Genomic DNA, 16,550 nt, shown 5'->3' with positions numbered 1-16,550 from the left:
CCTTCCTTCTCCTTTGGGTCTCCCACATTCCTTAGCTCTTCATCTCATCTCCTTATTCCTGCACCTTGGCATAGCATTAGTAGAGATTGATGCCAGCTTATTGCACTTCACCTCTCTTCATCCACCCAAACAATTAACCCACTCCACTCCAAATAGCACCGGTACCTCCAAAACAGTAATACCCACTTTACTCTGTCCAACCCCTATTATTCCTCCACCTCGGCCTTTTGCCCCACTCCACCCCAATATGGCCTCAAAACAGTGATCCCCACTTAACCACTTACTCATTCCACCCACCCCATCCATGGACCCCTCTCCTCTCTACTCCCAACACAGCTTCAAAACGGTAATACCCATTTACCCCCGTTCTCCCCCCACCAACCCACCCACTTACTCAATACCCACTCTTTCACCCCACTCCACTTCAGTCGGTACCGGAGACACGTGACTATCATAATTTGAAAGGCTATGGTGTGCACTGCAGTCTAATTTCGAAATAGGATATGAAAACCTCCAATAGATGTTTTTGGTAAAGCAACTGTATACAAAATCTTGACGTTTTCAGGGGAACTAGTAAAGGTGGGAGGTGGGGGTTTTTTTTGGTCAAGGAGATTGTATAAAGTGCTTTGAGAACCCGTGAAATACCCACTCAACTCTTGGCTTCGCTCCCTCCACCAAGCTACACACCTAATCCCCACTGTGTCACCCCACTCTACTCTACTCTACTCTACTCTACTCTACTCTACTCTACTCTACTCTACTCTACTCTACTCTACTCTACTCCACTGTGCCCCTGGCTGCTTGTCTATCCGCACCCTAGAGGGAGGATTTCCCAGATAACCATGCTGACATCAGCCCACTGGAATGCCAGTCCACTGTAGTCCAGTCCAGTACGGCCTGGCACTGTGATGCTTAGTGTGGCATCATGAGATTGGCCATAAATAGGCCACTTTGAACCATGTTTGTTTAATGATTTTGTTTCTTTCTGTCACACCAGACTATGTGGCTGGTTAGGGTTAGGGTCGGGATGGGTTTGGTGGTCTGTTCTCTTTGTGTTTTTGTTGTGAATAGCAAAACCAAAGGTGCAAGGTTAAGGAATCAAATTAGTTTTGCTGCCAAATAACACGCCATTTTGTGAGTTAAGTCTGGCTCAGCCAAGCACACCTTTGCTCGTCCTGGTGCAGCATCTCTCGTCCTTTCTCTCCTTCTGTTTCTCTCTCTCTCTCTCTCTCTCGTGCCCAGCATGTGATTAAGAGCTCGTTAAGCCCCCCGCGAGGGCCCTCCACGCTGATCGATGGAGTCATTCTTGGAGGCCATCGGAGGAATCGATCGTCCCAAATGAAGTGGCAAAGCGGGCGCTGCTCATCCGTCTCATTTAGGGTGTTCGTAGGTGTTTTGTCTTTGTTCCCCTTCCCTCGTTTGGCACCTCGCTGTAGTGACCTTGTTGTTTATAATGCAACCTCCAGTCCCACCCTACTCTGTTGTGCTACGCTGCTGTCTACAGTACTTGCGGTGTCTTTTTCACTGCCTTTGTTGTTGTAGACTATGCAATGAAAACTGAAGGAGGAGCCGAGCGCGAAAGGAGAGCTTGTTGCCTATTTGTTCGTGTCTCCCACACACACTCTGTTATTCTACTGTCTACTTGCAGTGCGTCTCACCGTCTCATTAGTTTCTGCACAATGAGAACAGGAGTAGAGGGCGAGAGGAGAGCTTTTCTACACTCCACTCCCACTCAGTCTGTGCTACTCTTCCTGTTCACATGCAGTGTTTCTCACTGTCTTGATTTACCTGCACAATTAATGGTTATGTCCACTATTTAGCACATTTTGTAGCCAGGCTGCACCCCCCTAGTGACGCAACACCTTCGGCGGCGTTGCTTCAGATCGAATCTCGATTGCAAGTCTATGATAATCAGGCAAAACATTTTGCTCACCCCTTTCCGAATTGTCTACATTACAACAGAGTGGTCCTCGCTGTTTAAAAAAAAAATAAAAAAAAAATGCTGGCTTTTATCACCGTTTTTTTTCTTTGAAACAGGGGGGAACAAGAGGGGGAGGGAGCAAGAGAGGAGAGAGAGGAGAAAGTGCTTGTCTGACTTTTCTGACTGTTGTAGAGGTGAAAGCCCTGTGAGGTTTGTTCAGCAAATATTGCAGACGGATAAAGAAAAGAGAGCTGATTTCACCTCTCCCTTATCAGCTCTTTCACTTTCATCACCCTTTCCGCCCAACGTCATACTATGCCCCGTGTCCTTTCCTCTCCTCTCCCCCATTTCCTTTCACCCCTCTTTCTCTCTCTTTTGGTCTCTGTTTCGATCTCTCTCTCTTTCCCTGTCTCTCGCTCTCTCTCACTTGCTCTCTCTTTCTTTCTTTATTTCTTTATTTCTTTCTTTCTTTCTTTCTTTCTTTCTCTCTCTCTCCCTTCCTTTCTCCTTTCCCCATCCACCAGCCAGTAATTCTATTACATCCAATTTAGGATTGATGAAAGGTGTAATTTTAGGTCCTGTGCCCAAGCTGAGCGTGTTCAATGAGATGCATATAAAGCCATCTCAGCCTCCTCCTCCTCCTCCACTCCTCCTCCTGCCTCTGCTCTGCTTAGTGGAGATGCTCCATCTGTAAGGTTGCCAGGCCCAAAAGAGCCCCGGCCATCCCACCTCTAATGGCTTCCTGATGATCTCTCCATTTTATGGGTCATTTCAGCTAACGTCCGCTCTTTTCTTTCCCGGGTGTCAAAAGGAATGGGGGGTGTAAGGCAGACTGTAGGCTAAAGGATGTGTGTGCGTGTGGGCGCGTGCGTGCGTGCGTGCGTATGACTTTATCATGCCTGTGTGTGTTTGTGTGCTTGTCTTCGTGTGTACATGACTTTATCTGTGTGTGTGTGTGTGTGTGTCTTTGTTTTTGGTATTCGTGTGTTAGGTGTCCTTGTGTGTGTTTGTGTATTTGTGCCTACGTGTATTTGTGTGTGTTTGTGTATTTGTGCCTACGTGTTTGTGTCTGTGCTTTATGGTGTGTGAGAGAGGGATGGGTAGACTTAGGAAAGGGCAAGTAGGGCTACACTATATGGCAACAACTGTAGCGATTTAAAGCCAGTGTGTGACCCAAATTACATTGTGTGCAGCATGTGTGTGTACAAGGGAGGGAGGGAGGCAGTGTTAGGGCGTCAAGGTGTCTCGGTTAATGACTGATCTAGGACTCAAAGTCCTCTACGCTCTGGCAGGGGAAAGATCATTCTTTCATGGGAGTGTGTTTACACACACACACACACAAACACACACCGTATAGACTATGTGAGAAGTGGGTGTACGCCATATACTCTTACATGTCATATACAACCAAAACAGTGATGGCAAATAGCCTCAAGATGTATATACTGTATACATTGGTTTGCGTGAAAGTGTAACTGTATAGTGCAACAATATACCCTCTACAAAACAGTAGACCAAGTTACCCCTCTGCACACACACACACACACACACACACACACTAAAATGCCTCACTATTTAAAACTGTGTGTTGCCTGGTCACAGGCACAATTATCAAGTCTAATCCGTTTGACTCATGCTGTTGGTTTCTATTCAGTAATGTCAGCCTCATGGGTTGTCATTCAGGGAGAACCAGACATTCATACAGTATATTGTTGGCGCACATTCCTGAAGAGCATGAGTCATCTGATGATAACTCCATTGGACTGACTCCTATTCATTTAGTTACAGCGGTCATGCAGTTGACTACACCTGAATTGAAGGTTAGCAGCACCAGCTCGCTAACCGGCAATTAAGCCGTCATAGTAAGAGTCAGGTTGCTTTGTGAAGTCTGAAGGTTTTTTTTAATAGCAATACAATAAAAGTAGTCTACATTGAGCGTATTTACATGCAGAGTATGTAGGATTCAAATGGAATATTGTCAGTATTCAGTTTAAAAGTTCCAGAATATTCCGTTTACATGTGTGAAACCGTTTCAGTGTGCAAACAGTGTTGTGTGAAAACTGAATACTGCCATGTTGCTGTTTAAAATTGGAATATTACTCTCATGCAACTGCACTCATTGACCTGATTAAGAAATCTCACAGGAGAGTCCCTGTACACAACCACTCTCCAGGTCCTGGTGATAAACTACCAGCAAAGAAGAACAGTGTGCTGTGATTTATCCCCCTTGCTACATGGTTAAGCAATGTGTTGAGATGCCCGAAGCCAATACCACACTATTTGTTCCATCCATTCACTAGATGAGATTACTATCAACACAACATTCTGTCCTAGGGGTGTAAATCACAGCCTCTATGACGTTACGATTCAATATCAATATCTTATTATTCGATGCGATGCGATTCGATTCGATTATTTTTCGATACTTAAGAATGCCCCACACATTCGATTCGATTTTTTCCCCAATTACTTTTCCACTTCTATTAAGTTATTGGGCAGGGGCCAGTGATTCGATTATTTCCGATACTTAAGAATGCCCCAGGATACGATGCGATTCGATTCAATCATCAGAATATATTGCGATATATTGATACATTTCGATATTATTTACACCCCTATTCTGTCCTCAACATCCTCCCTTTATATTAAGCTCTTAAGGTTAAATGCAGGTGCTTTCGAGTATGAGGAAGTCGATTGATGTTGCTTCTCGGTCACACATAGGGTTACCCCCCATAACAGGTTTGTAGCATTACCAAGGTACAACACAGCCACAGGCCTAGTTCTGGCCACATCACAATATCCCAATTCTATTCGTCACTGTCTGGCCCAGGCTAGATTTCTGCTTCCTCTATGCTGATGTATTTTCTTCTATGGGCTTGACTTCTTCCAACAGAAGACGTTTGTTGTGCTGGCGGATATTTGGTTTCAGTGATAAGCCCATTGATTTGAACTGGCTGCTGTACTGATGTACCGAAAAAAAAACTTATGGTGTGTGACCTTGCAATGTCCACTTGAAATCTGGTGCTGCACAGCATACCATTTGACAACACATTGTTGCGTGACTCAACGGCAGAAAAGTATAAACTAGACTTTTTGCAGAGGAACAGGAGCGAGAAGACGCTGTAACAAAAGCATTCCAGTCCATTGCCTCACGTGCATCGTGGCAGCCCAGGCTGAAAGGTGATAGCTGAATAGCTCTCTCTCTCTGTCGTCTCTCTCTCTCTCTCTCTCTCTCTCTCTCTCTCTCTCTCTCTCTCTCTCTCTCTCTCTCTCTCTCTCTCTCTCTCTCTCTCTCTCTCTCTCGTGGGCCACACACTCTGAAACACTGCCACTGCTTGTGTCCTCCTGCCTCTCTTGGCTTTGTGGTCATGTGCACCAGTCGATATGATACTCATCAGGCCGGCCACAGCCACAGCTGGGCCCTGCTGGACACAACAAGTGCCTCAAAGTCACACCAACACACACACACATGGGGATAGATGGGAACCACAGCCATCGATCAATTGCACTTGTTTGGTTTTGTGTTATGTAGAAAGGTCAAATCCTCTGCATTGGATCATTTGATGTGTTTCGTTACTCCTGTGAACAGATTTGTGTTGTAGCCTATAGAAAAGGGTAAGTTAAGCAACATCAAACGGTGTTCTCAAAACCAATCAGGTAGGCCTAATAAAATGAAAATAAAATACAATTAAAAATTGGCATAATTAGCCAAACCGGTCTAAGTGGTGTATTAATCAGTATTAGTAATCAAGTTGATTATTTTCCATCTCTTTTTTTTGGGGGGGGGGGGTGCAGTGGGACAGTGGAGGAGAGACAGGAAAGGAAGTGAGAGAGAGGATCGGGAAATGACCTGGGCCGGGAACCCAGGTCGCATGTGGAGCAGTCCAGTGCCCAGCCATTGGAGACCTGGCTGGGCCAATTATTTTCCGTCCATTCACTTGCAGTTGCAGTAGGACATGGGGCCATTCACAATACGGCTGCACAGTAGAGTAGCAGCTTATATTACAGTTTCATCATCATGGTGATATCAATTGCTATAGACGCATCACAAAACCCTGCCTGAGCTTTGATGTATGGAGCATTTCTCTTCAGCTGTGAACAGGCTCTGCATATCAACATCGCGGGGCACATTAAAGTAGCGTTATCGCATACCGTCCCATTTCCCATACCATGCGGCCTGATAGCACACTCATCATAGTGGGGCATAAAATAGGCATAATAGCCTAATAAATCTCGAGCCACAGTCTGTCTGTAGCACACATCGTTGAATCATGGATAAAAAACTGATTCTAATAGAATATAACTTACTAGGCCTATAGAATGGAAGAGAAGATGGAGTGATAGAATGAGATGAGAGAGAGAGAGAGAGACTAAAGGATGGCCAGGAAGAGGAGAAAGACGAGTTGAGATGGATGGCCATTTGTTGTGTTCAAAGGCACCTTGGGGAACAGGGGCTGTGTAGCGTGTGTGTCCGTGTGTATCCATGTACAGTGTGTGCGTATGTGCCCGCGTGTCATTCTGTGGGAAAGAGCAGTGCGTGCACAGCACGAGGTGATGGGAGAAGGTGTGAAAAGCAGTGTCGCCCTCCAGCCTTTCCATTTTTGGCAGTAAGAGCAGCAATACTGACTGCTTCGGTCAGGGAGCATCTCTTTGTGTGTGTGTGTGTGTGTGTGTGTGTGCGGCGCAAGTACAGTTTTGTCCATTTGTGGACATGACTGTCAAAGAGGACATTCAAGGGTGTACGGGTATGTGTGTGTGACATTGTACACTGGATATTATGATTCGCTTTAGGACTGTTTGCGCGAGACAAATGTTCTCTCTTTACTTTATTTCAGTCCAGAGAATTGAGTCAAGCACTGCACAACACAGCACAGCACACAGACTTCACACGTCGGATGCGATCAAAGCCAACCAGGCGCTCGACACGACAAACCCATTTTGACTCAAGACCGGCTGTGATACAATGCCCTAGGCAGCTGTCATTTTGGACTTTGTCACTTTCGTTTGTGTTGAGCAACCCACTCCCTGTAAAGTCAGTCCAACATAGCTTCCACAAAAAAATATATGACGCACACACTAGGGCTGTAACGATACACTCAACTCACGATTCGGTTCGTATCACGATTTATGCCCTACGGTTCGATACACCCCACGATAACATTGTAAAATAAAATTATGAATAAAAACTATGATAGTTTATAGATAGAATATGTTACAAGAGGCTACTGATAATTTTCAAAAAGTATAAATATCATAATGATAATGATTTGAAGCTCGAAAGCACTATCCCTTAATATCATGTGGTTGCTTTCTGGACTGATGGTAACAAAACATCGAAAAGGTGTATCACAATACTGCCTCCTTGTATCACGCTTCAGTATCGTGACTCTGTGTATCGCGATTTCTCGGTTCGATACAATATCGTTAGAGCACACACACATGTTACTCCAGCTTATTCATGAACACTGAATAAGTCTTTTGTTGTTGTTCAGGATGGAGAGAGGGGGAGGGAGGGAGGGAGGGAGAGAGAGAGCGAGAGAGACGTAGAAAGAAGGCCTAGTGGTGTGTAGCCCAGATATGCTGTTTCATTGAGGGAACATTTCAGAAGATGACTCTTGTGAGCTGACATCTGTCATGAACCATCTTTATGATGTGGCTATATGGAGTATACGTTTCACAGTGCCTGTTCGCCTGATTGTGGGTGAATGACTAAGTTTCCTCATTGCAGAGACTACAGGACTGAATTCAGAGGGGATTAAGACTGCATTATGTGGTGTTGTATTCCATAGTGCCATTCAGATTCTAAATGAGTGTTTTGTTCTTTTTCTCTCCTCCTAATTATCCTTTCCTCGTGGTGTTATCTTTTTATCTGCCTCCCTCTGTTGGTCTCTTTTGGCTCTGTCTCTGACTGTCTTTTTCTCCCATCTCTCATTTGCCCATCTCTCTCTCTCTCTCTCTCTCTCTCTCTCTCTCTCTCTCTCTCTCTCTCTCCCTCTCTAGCTCTCTAGCTCTCTAGCTCTCTCTCTCTGTCTATCTCTAGCTCTCTCTCTCTCTCTCTCTCTCTCTCTCTCTCTCTCTCTCTCTCTCTCTCTCTCTCTCTCTCGCTCGCTCGCTCTCACTCTGTCCCCCTCTCTCTCTCCCTCCCTCCCTCCCTCTCTCTCTACAGTATGTCGGCACCCGCCTCTGGCCGGAAGACTCCGGTGGATTACGGCCTGCAGATCCGCTTCATAAAGGACCTGCATGACTCGGGAGGGGGTACAGGCTCGGGCCCCGGCCCCCGGCCAGGCTCGGCAGGCCCAGGTACTGGGGGTCCTGTGGCCCAGCGGGACGGTGCCTCATCCAGGAGCTCCTCTGCAGGTGGTGGTGGTGGCGGGGGCAAGGGCTCTTCTCGTTACGGGGTGGCGGTGCACGTGCAGGGCATCGCAGGACAGCCCTACGTGGTACTGAAGCAAGGGGACAAGGGGGACTCCTACGGGGTGCAGCTCCGGACACACAGCTATAACAGTCTGCCCAGGTAGGAACCCACACTACACTACACTACACTACACACAATACTGGACATGCATGCAACTTAAAGGTAATAGCATATAACTATTCAATTTGTATGGGTGTTTGTGTTTGTGTTCTTAAGTTAATATATCAGTTGAAGCACTGTTCAGACTACATTGACCCAGTTCCTATTGCCCTCATGCCAATTATGAATATGGAAAAAATGTGGGTTTTTTTTTTTCAAAAAACTGTAATCCAAAATTGTATTCATTTATTTTCATATTCATGAATTCTTTTTTATTTTTTTGCTATGGGCCAGTCACATCTCTGCTAACCCTCTGTCCTCTTGTTTTTCCCTCAGGCAGAGAGACGACGCTAGGCCCGCCTCCTACGCCGCGGTACCGGACAGCGCGTACCTGCGTAGGGCGCAGTCCCATGGCTCCCTGCTGGAGCGTGACCCGGACGCCGCCGAGCAGTACCACCCCATGGACCACCACATGGGCCGTCCGCCCGGCGACGGACGCTCAGGCAGCTACGGCACTCTGGACGGAGGGGGCATAGGGGTCGGACCTGATAGGGGACGGAGAGAAGGTGGAGGTGGAGGACTGCAGAGGAACAGGTGGGGGGGCTCGCACGACGTGGGGCTCAATGGCTCTCAAGGGACGGGGAGCGAGTATGGCTCCTCCGAGTCGTTTGCTGACAGCCCCCCTCGGGCCACAGCCAACCCCCCCAACCCCCCCATGGGCCATCCCCCACCTTACGGCTACCAGCCTAGACCTCCCCCTGCACCCACCAGCACCACCCAGCAGCAGCAGCACAACCCCACCCCCGTCAACCGACTGATCAACCAATTCAGCGGGACCCGCAGTACCGGAGGTCCACCCAGGGGGCGCTCTCCTGGTGTGGATGCCACGCGCCCTGCCTCCGTGGCCGCGCCACCTTCCTCTGCTCTGACCAACCCCTACAACTCGCCGCCCTCGTCCAATCACAGCAGCCTTGGGCGGGGCTCGGACTCTGTCGGCAAGGTGGCGCCTGTGCCCAACTCCTCTTCTTCCTCCTCAGTCTCCCTGTCCAATAATGAGTGGCAGCGGTACGACGCCGTGGAGGTGGTATCCATCAGCCCCGTCGAGGCACAGGTGACCCATTAGTCTCCCACTTGTCACATTAGGCTCGTCTGAAATTGGTCTGGCTGGCAACGATGCTTTGGCTTTGGCTTTGGTCTGGACCGTTTTTTTGTTGTTGTTGTTGTTGTTGTTGTAAATAGTCTGGCTGTATGGGCTAATTTTGTGAAGAGTTTGGCTGGCTGAGTGGCTGGCTGGCTGAGTGGCTGGCTTGCAGCACTGCATTCTGGTATTGAAATGGTGACACCTCTTGGACAATCTCCTCCAAATTTCTCCCAACTGCATGGCTATAGTAGGTATGTGTTGGGTCCCTTTCCCCGCATAACCACTCACTGGCCCCTCTGCCTTTTTAACTAATCCTTCAGTGGCCCTCTGAAGCCATTTAACCCTTTAGCAGCCATGCCCAAGCACTTAACCTGGGCCGCTTGACTCGCACCATAATCCAGCACCACTTAAATCCTGAACCCACAGGGTCTTTGTCTCAATCTCCTCCAGGCATAACATAAACCAACAGCATAGAATGTCATGCACATGTGTAACCATACCCACACCATTCCCATTTCAATCCTGTCTATTGCAGCCAATCACCCATTCAGATCATTTTTAGCAGATTAGCACACAAAAAACAACATGAGAATTTCTTGCATATACGTAACCATACTCACTCCGTTCCCAGCTAAGTCCAGAGTCCATTGCTTTTGAGCCAGCCACTCAGTCAGCAAGGAGAAATGGTCCACTGGTTGGCTAAGTTAGCAACTTACTTGGTTGCAATGCGTTCCCATAGGCAGCCTACTAAGTTGCTAACAGGTTAGCTGCTTTCGAGAAATGATAATCCAATGATTCGAGTCCAGATCATTTCAAAGTTGTTTATTCTTTTCCATACACATTGATACATAAACACACAAACGGCAACATAGAATATCTTGCACCCACGTAACCATACTCACACCATTATGAGCTAAGTCCATTGTCTTTGAGCCAGCCACTTGTCCAACCAGATCAATTCAAACATGTCCATTCTTTTCCTGACACATAAACACATAAACACACAAAACACACACATGCCCTGGTGTTGTCATTAAAGGGTGTGTGTCTGTACGTCACGTCAACTGCAAACTTCATTTCCAGGCCACTCCTGATCTCCTGCTGGACCAGGGTCAAAGTTCGGGCTCGGAGTTCTCCGGCGAGGACGATCAACTGCAGCAGATGATCTACAGTGTTTTACGACCAGGGTAAATAAATACAATACACTCACCATGAATCACCGGCAACCTCACCATACCATGAATGAATCATTTGTCTGATCATGGCAAGTTGATTAAAGGTCATTATCAGTGTAGTTTCGGGACTTACAGGATACTTTACAGGATATCTATCTCTATCTGTAACGCTTTCTTTTACGGTACAGTTACCGTACGTAATTACTGTGTACTTTCTGGGTAACAACAGGGTAACAGAGAAAAGTTGCATGATACTTAACGGGTAAAAAGGGTAATTACAAAGTAAATACCATGTAATTGTCAAGAAGAAGAAATTACTGTGTATTATCTGGGTAGCAGGGTAACAGAGAGAACTTGGATCTGATAGGCAACCTCTCTCTGTTACCCTGTTGTTTCCCAGAAAACACACAGTAGTTTCATAGAAATTCTTGAAAGGTGTATTACATAGTTACTCTACTAGTAGTATTTACTTTGTAATTACCCCCTTTTTACCCCCTAGATGGACACCATGTAACTTCTCTCTGTTACCCTGTTGTCATCCAGAAAGTACATAGTGGTTAGTGTACTGTTACTTATAATTTACAATTGGATCGTATATGCTAACGACACACTTATTTTCAATACAAATTTAGTGTTATGTCTAGCATTATTTGGTATTTTGCAAAAAAAGGAAGAAAAAAAATATCTACACTATATACTGTTGGCCTACTGTTCCGAGCAACGAAAAACAATTCATTTGAAAGGGCACTTTTCCACTCCTGTACTGCATGCCCTTAATCCTGCCCTTGCTCTCTCTCTCTCTCTCTCTCTCTCTCTCTCTCTCTCTCTCTCTTCTCTCTCTCCTCTCTCTCTCTCTCTCTCTCTCTCTCCTCTCTCTCTCTCTCTCTCTCTCTCTCTCTCTCTCTCTCTCTCTCTCTCTCTCTCTCTCTCTCTCTCTCTCTCTCTCTCTCTCTCTCTCCCCTCTGGAGACAGTGAGCCATCATCATCATCTCACCCTCCCCCCTCCTCCCTCTCCCCTCTCTGCAGTGCCACACACACAGACATTCCCACCCATCACCCAGTACGCTGCACTGTGCCGTGCTGCTCTGCGGTGCGCTGCAGTGTGCCATGTTCAATGTGACACCACTCCAGTTTTATTGGCCCACTATCACACAGAGTGCCATGTGCTGGCACATTCCTTACTTGGGTGCAGTGACCTGTGTCCATTTGTGTGTGTGTGTGTGTGCGTGAGTGTGAGAGGGAAAATGTCTGTATGTGAGTGCGTTGGGAGCTGGGGGGGGTCTGTGTCTATGAGCCTGTTGTGGGGGGTGTGAGTGGGTTGTGTGAGGTGTGAGTGTGTGTTGTGTGCGTGCGTGCAGGGAAGAGGGAGAATGTCTGTGGATATGAGCATGTTGTGGGGGTGTGAGTGGGTACGGAGAGTGTGTGTATGCGTTGTGTGGGGGTGGGGGGCTGTTGGTAAGGGAGGAACAGGAGCAGTGATGGGACCCGGAGAGGAACTTGTCCCTGTGAGAACGCATTTGCCATCTCCCTCCCACGCAGCGTAGCACGCCACAGCACACAGCACACGTCACACCCCTCACTGTGGACAGAAATAGCTGCGTGTGTGTGTGTGTGTGTGTGTGTGTGTGTGTGTGTGTGTGTGTGTGTGTGTGTGTGTGTGTGTGTGTGTGTGTGTGTGTGTGTGTGTGTGTGTGTGTGTGTGTGTGTGTGTGTGTGTGTGTGTGTGTGTGTGTGTGTGTGTGTGTTTATGATGCACATCATGTGAATGTCTGCTCAGTTGATGGGCTAGACGGGTGTGTGTCGGTGCACACGTGCGTTTGCATGTATGCGCTCTAGTAACATTTCCATTAATGAGAGTACGTGCCATATTGCAAATTGGGCTTGTGTGTGTGCATTTGGGTTTTATTCTGTTTGTGTATGTGTGTGTGTGTCTGTGTGTGTGTCTGTGTGTGTGTCTGTGTGTGTGTGTGCACCTGTGTGCACCTGTGTGCGTGTGAGATGGCATGACTCATGTCCCTGTCTTCCTCTACTGGCAGGAGCGGGGAGAGTGATGCTGCCATCAAACAGAAGGTCCGAGTGCTCTGCAACAAGATCCAAGCTCTCAAGGTACACTACTCTCCTCCTCCACTCCTCTTTCCTCTCTGCTCTCCTCCATTTCTCTCCTCTCCTCCACTCCAATCTACGCTGCTCTCCTCAACTCCACTCATCTCTCCTCTCCTCCCCCTCCACACTCTCTACCCCCCCACCTTCCTCACCTCCTCCCTCTCCTCTCATCCTCCCTCCTCCCCTCTACTCTCTTCCTCTCTACTCACTTCCCCTTTTCTCTCCTCTCCTCTCGTCCACTCCACTCCACTCCACTCTCTCTCCTCTCCTCCCCTCCTCTCTCCTCTCCTCCACTCCACTCTCTCTCATCTCCTCCCCTCCTCTCTCCTCCCCTCCTCTCTCCTCTCCTCCTCTCTCATCTCCTCCACTCTCCTCTCCTTCCACTTCACTTCCGCTCCATTTCCATACTTAACCCTTAAATGGCCATCCATCAAGGTTTTTTAACCCCTAAACGGCCTTTGCAAAAGCTATTTAACCCTTAAATGGCCGTGCCCAAGCCCTTGAACCTTAACCTCTTGACCCTCAGTCAGGGAACGCACCATAATCCAGCAGCCTTAAAACCTGAAACCACGGGTCATCATCTCATTTTGAAGAGTCTCTCTGCAAATCCCTTGTGCACTCATATATTTAACCCTGGCTACTTAGGCCAATAGTAAAGTGCTCTAAAGACTATGCACAAGGGCCCAAGGCCAGGCTGGTTCTGCTGAAACACTCGCATGAGTACAATGTAGAAGCCCATTAGAGAGTTTTTCTTGAGGGCCAACTACCATCAAACACTCACTAGCGAGGTTGTCAAATTAATAGACTGGTTACACACAACTTTGTTCAGGGCACATTTAATGTTCTGCTTACTGAATTGAAAATGTAAGAGGTCTCCGCCTACATAATTGGTTGTAATCAAATCCATTTTCAGTCCCTTTACAAATAATTCTGCTTTCTGTCTTTCTTTCTTTCTCTCTTTCTTTCTCTCTCTCTCTCTCTGCCTTTGTTACTCTGTCACTCACATTCTCTTGCTGTCTTGCTCTCTCTCTGTCTCCCTTTCTCTTTCTCTCTCACTCTCTATCTGACTGTCTTACCCCATCGTTCTCTGGCTGGCTGGTTGTCTCTCGCTTACTTCAGTACTCATCAGTAGGTCGTCTAGATTTCTAGGCTCCATGATCAGCTGCTGGTGACAAACTCAGCCATCATGCCAGTGGGCTTACATCACCTAAGCCTTATCAAAATAGCAGGGCTGTCTGCTTTCAATAGCACAAAGGATCACCAGAACACATCAACTAGACTAGTAGACTGATGAGGGTAGAAACTCTACTTTCTTTTTGCTGAGACACAGTTTTTGGAGACTGTGGTTTAAAAGGAGCTAGGCCCTAATTGAGAAAAATAGGGAGCGAGAGTAGGAGATAGGAGTGAGAACAAATGAGAGAGGGGGAGAGGAGAAAGAGAAGTCAAAAGCTTTTTGGGTACTCAAAAAGTAGACTTGTGCCCTCTGGTAATGGGCACCATGGTAATTGCTGAGCGATAAAGTGTGTGTGTGTGCTTGTGCGTGTGTGCGTGTGCGTGTGCGTGCGTGCGTGCGTGCGCGTGAGCGTGTGTGTGAGCGTGTGTGTGAGCGTGTGTGTGTATCTGTATCTGTGTGTGTGTGTGTGTGTGTATCTGTATCTGTGTGTGTGTGTGTGTGTGTGTGTACGTGTGTGTGTATCTGTGTGTGTGCATGAGCGTGTGTGTATGTAGGGTTTGAGGGATGGTGTGAAATGGTTGGCACCGCCAAGCAGGCCCTGATGGACTGGCAGTGGTCCAGCGCCTCACTGCAGCTGAGCACCATTAGAGAGGAGAGGAGCTTGGCCCTCTTCCTGCTCACTAATTAACAAAATAGCACATACACACATTCACACACTCCTAGACAGACAGACGCGCTCACACACACACACACACACACACACACACACACACACACACACACACACACACACACACACACACACACACACACACACACACACACACACACACACACACACACGCTGTCTTGCAGAGACGCACACAGAGACTCATACACACTTCCTCTGTCTCTGACACGCACACACACTCGCACACACAAGGACGTCTTGCAAAAAACACTCTTTAGGTTAAGTAAGAGGAGTCTACTCCATGCACATCAGTACACACACACACACACACACACACACACACACACACACACACACACACACACACACACACACACACACACACACACACACACACACACACACACACACACACACACACACACACACACACACAGGAATGGCTCAGCGGAGCACTAATGAGTGTGTTAAGGCATTAATCTGGTGGACAGGGCCGATGGCACGACGTTGAAATACAGGCGGGGCCACGTCTGGGTGAAGAATCATCCCCCCACCCCCCTCTTTCCGCCATGCTACTTAACCCAAAACTATTACCCCATTACACCGCCATCAGCCTGAACCAATACATCACAGATCTGCCTCTACCACCTCCTCACACACACACATACCCACCTACTGTTGCTGTTATGCTACTATGCTTACGCAGCACGCAAACCGAGACCGATCCATCAGAGTCTACACGCACTGTGGATACATTTACATTATTGCGAACCCCCGATTCTGTCACTCCGGGAAAAGTTACCGCTAATATTTACGCTCCCATTTTAGTGCAGACCAATCGATCACTGATGCTTTATTTTTTTGTTTGTTTTTTGGCCCAATCCTTCACCAACTACACGTGCTCTGCATACATTTACATCAAAGTTACAAAGTTACAAAGAGCAAAGTGACCCCTAACATTTACGCTCCCATTTTAGTTCGATCACTGATGTTTTTATTTTTTATTTATTTTAATTTTTTTGGCTCGTCGGGCCTGTGGTTGTTTGGATCACTATGGGCTATTCTTGCATAGTGGCCTGTCAGTCACAGCAGTCCAGTCTGTCATTGTTGCCTATGGGGCTGTAAGGGCTGAATCTGGCAGCGATCCAGCGAACCAGTCGATCACTGATGCTTTTTTTTTTTTTTGATTTGGCTCGTCTCTGCCAGTGGCCGCTAGAATCGTGGTGTCCTATTGTCGCCCAGCATTCTGTCTTGTCACAACAGTCCAGTCTGTCATTGTTGCCTATGGGCTTTACAGTAACAGGCTGAATTTGGCAGCAATGGCCCAGCTATATACATCACTTAACATGGGTGCCTTTAGGAGAGATGTAGTGGAGGAGTTATTTAAGGAGCCGTCCATCACCTAATGGTGCCGCCCTGTTGTTGTACACGGTGGTACGGTACAGCGGCTGGCACGCAATGCATACCCACACGCATGAGTACTCTCAGTCAAACCAACTCTCACGCACGCACGCACACACGGAATTCAAAGACACATAAATACAATTAGAGAGTACACACACAGTTATTCTTGGCCACTGGTTTAGGGGCTGTCCTTCACGTTAGCCCTCCCGTCTGGCCGTTTACCTGTCTGCCTCTTCATCTGCCTGTCTCTCTTCCTCTCCGTCTACCTCTCTGTCTGCATCTCCATCTACCTCTCTGTCTGCATCTCCATCTACCTGTCTGTCTGTCTCTCCATCTGCCTGCCAGTTCACCTGGCTGCGTACCTTCCCGACGGCCTGCTGGTCCATCTAGCTGTGTGTTCAGATCTGCTGATGGTAGAATATGATGTCTGCTGCTGCCGCTGAGCACC

General features: G+C 47.5%; 1 protein-coding gene across 1 annotated transcript in view; it reads left to right on the top strand.

Annotated features, from left to right (window-relative positions):
• Positions 1–16,550, top strand: part of LOC134449526 (cingulin) — a 56,165-nt gene that overhangs the window by 10,453 nt on the left and 29,162 nt on the right. Inside the window, exons 2-5 of the mRNA XM_063199516.1 lie at positions 8,088–8,435; positions 8,772–9,546; positions 10,660–10,763; positions 12,788–12,857. Of these exons, the coding sequence (XP_063055586.1) occupies positions 8,089–8,435; positions 8,772–9,546; positions 10,660–10,763; positions 12,788–12,857 (1,296 nt within the window). The 5' untranslated portion in view covers position 8,088. The remainder of the gene's footprint in view (positions 1–8,087; positions 8,436–8,771; positions 9,547–10,659; positions 10,764–12,787; positions 12,858–16,550) is intronic.

Source organism: Engraulis encrasicolus, chromosome 5, assembly GCF_034702125.1.
Source record: "Engraulis encrasicolus isolate BLACKSEA-1 chromosome 5, IST_EnEncr_1.0, whole genome shotgun sequence".
Classification (NCBI taxonomy): domain Eukaryota; kingdom Metazoa; phylum Chordata; class Actinopteri; order Clupeiformes; family Engraulidae; genus Engraulis; species Engraulis encrasicolus.
Note: the sequence above shows the minus strand (reverse complement) of the source record. Positions and strands in the feature narration are given on the sequence as shown.